This window comes from Euwallacea similis, chromosome 3, assembly GCF_039881205.1.
Source record: "Euwallacea similis isolate ESF13 chromosome 3, ESF131.1, whole genome shotgun sequence".
Taxonomy (NCBI): Eukaryota; Metazoa; Arthropoda; class Insecta; order Coleoptera; family Curculionidae; genus Euwallacea; species Euwallacea similis.
Genome location: NC_089611.1, coordinates 483,733 through 492,811, shown reverse-complemented (window position 1 = coordinate 492,811; position 9,079 = coordinate 483,733). Strand labels below are relative to the sequence as shown.

General features: G+C 32.9%; 2 protein-coding genes across 4 annotated transcripts in view; both read left to right on the top strand.

Moving 5' to 3' along the window:
* Positions 1-2,044: 2,044 nt before the first annotated feature.
* On the top strand, positions 2,045-4,667 carry LOC136420171 (gametocyte-specific factor 1 homolog). Its single transcript, XM_066406992.1, has 6 exons — positions 2,045-2,105; positions 2,913-2,968; positions 3,032-3,194; positions 3,915-4,049; positions 4,148-4,354; positions 4,417-4,667. The coding sequence occupies exons 2-6, from the start codon at positions 2,952-2,954 to the stop codon at positions 4,528-4,530; spliced, it is 636 nt and encodes a 211-aa protein (XP_066263089.1). The 5' UTR covers positions 2,045-2,105; positions 2,913-2,951; the 3' UTR covers positions 4,531-4,667.
* Positions 4,668-6,108: 1,441 nt separating this feature from the next.
* Dgk (diacyl glycerol kinase 1) overlaps positions 6,109-9,079 on the top strand; it is a 100,201-nt gene continuing 97,230 nt past the window's right edge. For all 3 annotated transcript variants that reach the window (XM_066406159.1, XM_066406158.1, XM_066406157.1), the window contains exon 1: positions 6,109-6,370. The gene's annotated coding sequence lies outside the window, so the exon portion shown is untranslated. The remainder of the gene's footprint in view (positions 6,371-9,079) is intronic.

The following is a 9,079-nucleotide window of genomic DNA, read 5'->3' as shown; positions in this document are numbered from 1 at the left end:
GTTCTTGTTCTTTCCGTTTTTTATTCTGTCTTAGTTGCTCGTGCCTTTTAACCAGCTCGAACTTATCCTCAATTTCATTAATCTCGTTGTAATCGGTTGATATCGCCTTCACCGTACAAGAAAAGTTCTTTACTTACTTATACCACGTTCGACATTAAAATGTTACACTTGTCATGCGCATGTTTCTGTATGGTTAGGCAACTGCCCATGACATGCGACAGCTTAAAGAATTCATGGCCAGACAAAATTCCATGCGGACGAAACGTGTCCTTCGATTCTGAAGACAGGAAATGAGGTGGCTGGCCTACTGATTTCTTACCTGAAACTTATATAATAGATTACAAAGGTACTTTTTGCGTTTCCCATATTCTCTATTCCTGTACTAATTTATATAACATTGCTATCGGAAAAGCGGCAATTCCCATTTATCTGATAGAATATCTTCCGTTCATTCATTAGTATCTAAGATTTTAGATTTCCACTATCTCTTTTACTTTTATGTATTTAGATTTAAATGGCCGGATATAATATATTATTACAATAGTCAGTTGTCGAGCTTGGGATATCCTTAAATCTAGAGAAAAGTTGCACAACTTGGCAACACCACATGGGGCATATACCAAATTCACTCATTTAATACAAAACCCCAACCCTCTATATAAACCTTCAAATAATAAAAATACCCATATACGGGATATCCTGGTATAAGCATACGAGAAAACTCCTAGAGATTCACAGACGACGAACATGTTCGAAATGATTCGCCATCATTCTGGAAGTATTTCGTTAATAGGGCAGTACCAGACAACGAATATACATATGTACAACAGAGCGATGATATTCATAAGACAGCTATGCAAATTCCTCCGGTGAAAGCGAAAGATGCATGTATTTATAAACGCTCAACCCGATTTTCTGAAGTGCACCGGATACTATCGCAATGCCATCCCTGGTTACAAGTACCGATAAGTAGCTTTAACTTTCTTTCATTGAGTAATAGTAATTGTAAGGAAATTTCCCTACTTGTAAGGGAAAAATGTTTGTTACTTTCAATTATAGGAGCTCCGTAAGGGAAAATTAGCCTCCGGACTTTAATTGCATTGAAAATACATTTGTAGCAACCTTGGAAAAACGAATAAAATGCTCTTATATAAAATGTGGTACCATTAATTATCAGGGACAAACACATTTGTTTCTAGTGGTCATGAAGTGCTCGAAACGTGGAAGTAATGTTTGAGTGTCCATGTTACAAAGATTGATTAGGAGTAGTCGGAGTAGTGAATTTGAAGAGAATTTTTTGGTGAAAAACAGGAACATTATGGGAACATTTAGATCTTTCTGGAGGAAGTTTTGTATTGAGAAAAATAAAATCATTTCATTTAACGATCTATAGGGACTGGATGTAGCAAACAATAGCTGATATTGCACTGAAATTAGTTCCATTGTTTGAATAGAAGGCCACCATACATCTTACACTTATATGCTATTTATTGTCGCATATGTGTAAGAGGTCATAAGGTTTGTGTCTACTATTTAGGAATTTGTCTCGAAATGAGAAGAAAGAAGAAAATTTGTGTTGGTCGTCGTTTTTCACTACCGTTAGGATTATAAGGGAAAGTTTGATCACGCAATGTCAAGAAAAATATCGAAAAACCTGACTATTTAACTATTAGAAACATGGAAATCGATTCTTTTTGTATTAATCCAGAACAATCACGTTTTTCTTGCACAAAATGTACAAAAATGACGTTAACTGACATCTGGTATGTGGGAGTTAAGAAATAACGTTAACCGGGGTAACGTATTACGGCTATTTATAGCTGGAAAACTCTCTAGAACGATAATGGTAAGTGTAAAATATGAAAGAAATAGTAAATATCGTAAAATCATATGTTTCGAATTCCCATTCATTTTCCTTAATTGTCATTAGTCATGTCACTGCCACATCAATGTCACTTGTATGTCAATTAACTAGAAAATCGGTAAGCTGTTTGCAACAGTTTTTTGAGTTTGTATTGTGATATTTTGAAATATTTGTAACACAAACCAAATTTTAATACTAAATTCAATACAGGTTATAACTGAAATCAGGTAAAGTGTAAGACGTAAGTATTCACCACAACATCATATTAGTGGCAAAACATGCATTTCGTAGATAAATTGTAATATGTAATTATTTAGTAATTAAATATTTTACCAGTATTAATTCATATTTTGAAGAATGTTCATGTTCTTCGCCTGCGTTCGCTTGTGTTAAGTATGATATTATAAAAAATATGGTGAAGCCCCTTTATTTATACAAATGGGCTTTAGGCTGGCCCATAGATGTGACTTAAAACTTAAATACCATTCTAATAAAAAGAAATTTACTTTGATCCTATTTATATGTTTTGGAGATAAACATTTCAATACATTGCTTTCCTTCATTGCAAACCTTTGCCTCAAAAAAGTAACATTAGTTACCTACTACTGAAAAACATCCTTTTGATTTAAATCATATTTGCCTTGACTGTAATGCATGGACTTGTAATGGATAGTCTGTTACGGCCAAATAAATTTACAATAAGACACATTAAAGAAAATACATCTAGAAACTAGAAATATGAAATATCCAGTAAATTAGAGAGCAAACTTAATAAAAACTTTAAATAACACAAAATCAGTCCTTTTTTTAAGTTAGTCCATCAGTTTGGTTGATACTTCTGTTCAAAGATGCTGTGGCATATCACATGTCTATAAGGACATTAGAAATTGTGCCTCTAGATAGCACCATGTCAGGTTAATATTTCCCTTATATACTTGTCTTTTCGGTATATTTATTTTCCTGACTTTTTTGTTTTTCCTCTGGGACTAATTTGTTTTTATTTGTTGTAAACTGTAATGGTTTTAATTACAAAATGTTGCTATTTCAGACTTGTTCCCTAACAAAGTCATAAGCCACCTCCAACAATATGGAAGTTTTGAGAGAGTAAGTCTTCAAGTTACTTATAACATTTCTCCTACTAATTTGATGATTTTATAATTGATTCAGTAATGAGGAACAAATCATGTGCCCCTACAATTCTTCACATTATATTCGAAAGGGCCGAATGGATATGCATTTGGTAAAATGCAGGAAAAGTCACCAGAGCAGTGACAAGTTTGCAATTTGTGATTTCAATTCAACACACCGAATCCCAGAGCCTGAATTACCAGTAGGTGTTATTTATTTTATCGCACCGGTATTTTATCAATTTACTATCACACCTAAACAAATATTAATGAAATATTTGAAAAAGTGTTTTAACAATGTGGTAATTTCATCTTTCTACAATGAGCAGTTTTCACAATATTTACGAAAACGAGATTCGAAATGTTCGATTTTTTACGGATGTCTCCGGGATTATTCAACGTTTTTTCAATTTGAAAGCAAACTCTCAATAAGTATTTATTTTCGCATATTTAACTTAATTTAACTAATTTTGTATCTCTTATAGTTTAGAAGGTCCCCATGCACTTTCGTGAATATATAGCTACGTATATAGGGTATTTCATTAGAAATTTACTAACTTTTTTTTTGGCATTACAATGTTCTCTTGTTTCAACAACTTTTTCTGGCGATTTAGTAGTAGTCCTACAGCTTTTACATTTAAAGATTTTTCCCGTCTCTATTAATAAATTCAACCAAACCAGTCTAAATATGAGGAACACCCTCTACATACATGACATTACCTGGTTCACATAGAGATTTATGCACCTCGTATAATCGAACCCGAAGGCAGCTCGGATAATGGCTATTCGGTAAATCAGGGGGTTCGACCGTATTGTCAAGCATTTAAAGCCCTCGAGGTTACATTTATTCATTTTGTTCTAAAGCCACAAAGGCGCAGTTTATCTATGTGTGTAGTGTAAAATATTCAATTCTATTTACTCAGTACCATCATCACTACTGCCCAAGCCGTAAAGTAATAGAATTAGACATTTGTGTCGAAGAATCGTTAGTAATTCGCCAATCCAAATCTAACGTGCAAGAGGCTTCAACAGTACCCATTGATTCATCTTGGGACGATGTAAGTTTTCTTAATATTCTATCAACTTGTTTTATAAGATATAACAAAATTGACGGAAACTTTAGTCAGATCACTATGAAGATATTTTTATTTTGAAGGTAAATGTGCCAACATACAATCCAAAGGCGTATTGTGAAAGTCGTCCTATAATACGTCGTCTTGATACAGAATCTGCTGCGATAAAAAGAAACTTTAGACTTGCAGAACGTCAACGTTTTAATAACTTTCAACCATCAGAACTCATTGAATTAAGCAATTCAAAATTAGGAAATGGTACATCTAACAGAAAACAGCAACCTATTAATGTGAGATTAGTGTTTATGATTTGAAAATAAAATTGGAATACGATATTTTTCTTTCCGAATAGCTTCCCCCAACACCAGAATTTATTGTGGAGAGCATTGAGCCCACTCCTGATCAAATCAAGAAACTGCTAGGAGAAGTCTCCATTCTCCCAAAGGAAGCTTCCATTCCAGAATAATTTTAATTCTTAGTGCAATCAGTTTATACTTTTGATCATTACCATTTTTCATTTAAAGGGTTCTTGTTAGTAAACATTCATGTTTTTTATTTGTTTTCATTTTTGACTTCATACTTAAGCTTATATGCAATTCTTTCATTTTTTTATTATTACAAAGTTACGTTTAAGATTCGATAGACGTTCGTGGAATATTCTCATTTTATTATAATTAGTTAAGAGATTCTTTTATTCTTTTAGCACACTATTACATACAGTACGCGGGTAAAGTCGAGGTCATGCTAATTTGACTTGAAAATGATTATTTGTGTTTCATATGAATATGGTGGAATATGAACAAAAGCACGGTAATTTCAATAGGTAAAGATGTGAAATTAAAGTACTTTATTTGTATTTTTTACTTTCAATTTGTTACATAAATGCGAGCTCATTGAAAAGAAAGGGTTTAACTTATATGTAGTCGTAGTTACAAATATGTACTAATGTACTATTACTTAATTACTTTAGTCCATAACTGTAATTTATTTCCGTTAAGTTAAATACATAACAATTGCCCAAGAGACAAGTTTGTTCTTATTCATCGGAAGTTTAATCTCTTACGTTACGAATATTTTAGTGATAAAAGAGTTGATTATAAATTGGTTATAAACATGTTTGGTTGTTACCCAATATTCAGCAACCTTGTATTATGGGAAAAACATTACTTTGACCTGATTTTACCAACTCTTCCATTTTACTTTTGCCTCTAATATCTATTACATAATTAATGTAAAAAAGAAGTATTAACAAAGCGAAAGCCAATCATAATTTTACATTGGAATACATCACTGTGTCTTCCATGATCTGCGGTAGACCCTGCGAGCTGAAAAATTAATGCAACTACTAAACTGAACATTAGACAATAATTAAGTTATTTACTTATGAACTTCAGTCTCCAAACTTTCTAACAACTGGTAAGCCGTTCTGATGAGGTCTGACAATGACTGAAGGCTTTGAAATTCTCCTAAAGATGATAAGAGATTTGATTTTACGAAGGAAGATTAGTTCCTCTCAATTTCTTTGCATCGTTTATAGAGAATGCCTATGTACTTTATTATCCTACTTGGGTAGCACTTATGTAAACCTTTGACAACGTCAAAGTCTGTTAAGTTAAAAATTTTTTTTAACTACAAGTGTACTATATAAGGAGTTCTATCATGCAGAGTTTTATAAAACACCCTGTATATACGAAATCAAAATGGCGATGACTTTCCTGTTGTCTCGACGTCGATTTCATAAAAATCGTGGACTGGATTTGGAGCACAGATCTTTGTCTGAAGGAAGAGAATAGAAAATAAAGTTTTCCATTCTACATATACACTCGTCTTTCATTCCATATTGTATTAGCTTCAGCAGGAATCTGAAGTCCAATCGATGATTAATAAACGGCAACTTGACGACAGAGGGCAGCAGCAGCTGTGGAACGCAATATTTTTAGAAACCATTCCAAGATGATGCCTCAGTACGCCCACCCGGCCGTTTCCATAGCGACAGCAGCATCCTTCGAAGCGCGACAGCCACGCGCCGTTGCCGGTTCCGCAGTGTAGCTCGTGCAACGACGCCGCGAATCGGCAGGTGATTGCGGCCTCCGTACGCTTTTTGAACACGGCAAACCGAAGTTTTCCGAAAATTTAAATTAATCGTATACGGTGTTTAAAAAGACATTTCTTTTCAGACTATAATATAAAATTTAAAATTCGGAAGAGGTTAAAGACATAAAACAGTATATGACATGTAGGTGGTACTGACGCCAGAATTCGCAGATGGTTTAAGGGGGGCCAATAATTTGAAGATAACAGACACGGTAATTTAAATTAATTATGTTGTGGATTTATTGCTGGCTCGTCGTGTGACTTTATAGTGAATGATGTTTCTGTTATGTAAATTCTAAAGTATTGTAAGTTTTGACAATAGTGATCGCACACGCTCCAGTAAACGTAGACGCGCAGATAAACATCAGAAATCGTTTAGTTCATCATTGAATTTACCCACATATTGGTATTACTATATTTATTATTCTACTTGTGAAAGCAAACCCACATAGAATGACGGTTGTTGTCATTATTTTATTATTTAATGAAACAGTGATGTATTATTCATATAAGATTGCTTCGATTATAAAAATGAGCATTGAACTCAACACTCATACTCCTGTCTAACGTCTAACGTAACTCATTAGACTCCTTTAGGGACCTATATAGATTTGAATAAAACGTTATTAAAAAACAGTATTTTACAGTGTAGGTTTGAATTTATCGTGTAACAATCATTAAACCTACCTTATGATATTTAAAAAAAATTGACAGTGATCATCTGAATTGATGAAATAAGTGAATGTGCAAAAAAATTGAGTTGCCTATTTGAAACAGATAGCTTACCAGTACAATTCATAATGTTTTTGATTGCTCTTTATTTTATACAGGGTGTTCTAAACAGATTGCGCCAAAATTGAGGAGGTTACAGGAGACATTGTGGTGAACAATTTTTACATAGAAACCCTTAGTCGAAAATGAGCCTTTTTGGGTCTAGAGTTATTTTTGTTCAAAAGACTTCGATATCAAATTTAAATTAATAAAATTGAAACAAACAAAATAAACACATTTTTGTCTCCTGATACAAGTTGATTAGTAGTATTCCTGAACTCGATGAGCCGGTATTGTTGGCGACTTTTTAATTAGCCCGTTCCTGCTTTCATCTCAGCTAACTGGTAATATCTATCGAAATTTTCTGCGAGACATAGATCCGCACATCTTACATCGGATATTCGATTCAGTGATTCAAAGAATAAATTTATGTAATCACGTTATGGATCGTCATTTTGAAACTTTATTGTAATTTTTCTTTGCGTTATTTTTAATAAAAAGGAATGAAGTATCGAAGCTTTTTGGTGTTAATGAGTTAACATTACATTTTTGAACAAAAATGACTCTGGAGCTAAAACGACTCATTTTTGACTAGGGGTTTTTGTGTAAAAATTGTTCACCGTAATGTCCCCTATAACTTTCGTTAGTTTAGTACTACCATTTTGAACACCTTGTACATTACACAAGTACTTTGTATTCAAACTTTCGAAAAGTAAACGTCCTGCGTTCACCAGTATACCTAGTGTTTGACCGGACAATCATATCTGAGCGTGTCTTAAAAAAACTTCAACTTTGGTCGCACAATATCAAATATTGAAAACACTTACAAGAAAATTAACCAAAACCCTTTCTTGCTTATTTAAAATTCTTATTAATAAATTTAACAGAACCATTTTTGTATCGCTTTATACTATTGTTTCTGCCTTCCATTGGTGAATATTAAATCGGCATTTCTGTTGACTCTGACGATATCTATTTACCCATACTTTAAGCATTTTTGAGCAAGTTAATGTTTGTAATAGTCGCTCTACAAATTTAACTTTGAAATAAACATTCCAGAAGCCTAAAATTAATGCCGTTTTCCTGTACAACATGAAAATATACCTTGCACACCCCCATTTTGTTCGAAATAAACCAACAGACCCTTCAAATTACCCCAAACCAAATACGTCAGCATGTTTAACCATTAATTATGCCTGCGGGGATGAATAAACTCTGGATAGCAAATCGGGGGTTGGTGCATGCCCACAAAGAGGGAGAACAGCTTTGACCGATTGGGAGGATATAAAACAATTGAATTTCTGCTTTGAATATATTTCGGAAAGGGGGGTTGGTTAAAAAATGGAGTGTTTTTGTGATAAAGCACGTTGTAGAGAAAGGATTCATGTGGTAAAATTATTTTTTTTGTGTAGCTTCATGATTGGAATAAACTACTTAGGGTTAGAGGTTTTTTATTTAAAAAATTTAGTTCATCACTAGTTCTATACATTATTTTACATCTAATAGCATTGAGTTAAATAATTTAATGCATTAATAATAGGCTCCTTTCTGATACACGGTTGTTTTATGTGCCAGGTATTTGTAATTTAAAGTTCTGGTCGACTATAGACTTAGAGGTGCTTGCTTCTCAAACATATGTACATATGGCTATTTTTAAATAAGAAAAATATGCACTCCAAAATATATATTGCAGCAGACGCCATAATCTCAATTTTCCTAAATGTTCCTCTGCAAGATTATCTACATTTTATGTTTAACATAATTATTAACCTCCTCTTCTACCAAAATTTGTGATCTATACTTCTTCTATACATAACAATCCTACATTTAATGTCTCTATTGAAATTTGCATAAAAAATAAGTTTCCAAACATTAAACTGAACATATTTGCAATTTCCTGTTATGGTGTATAAGGACATACAGAGTTTAGTTTACTTACTACGTTAAGTGTCAATTATTAGATGCAGTATATTTACAATCCTCAGTTTTTGTCTAGGGTTTAATCAGCCTTCTACCAATTACTCTAATTATGGATCAAGTTGTTTTACTTTTATTATCATTTTATTTGCATATATTTTCCTTTTGCAGTATTTCAATCAACTATTTGCTTTTTCTATATGTATATGATATTTTATATATGTTATCTTTAT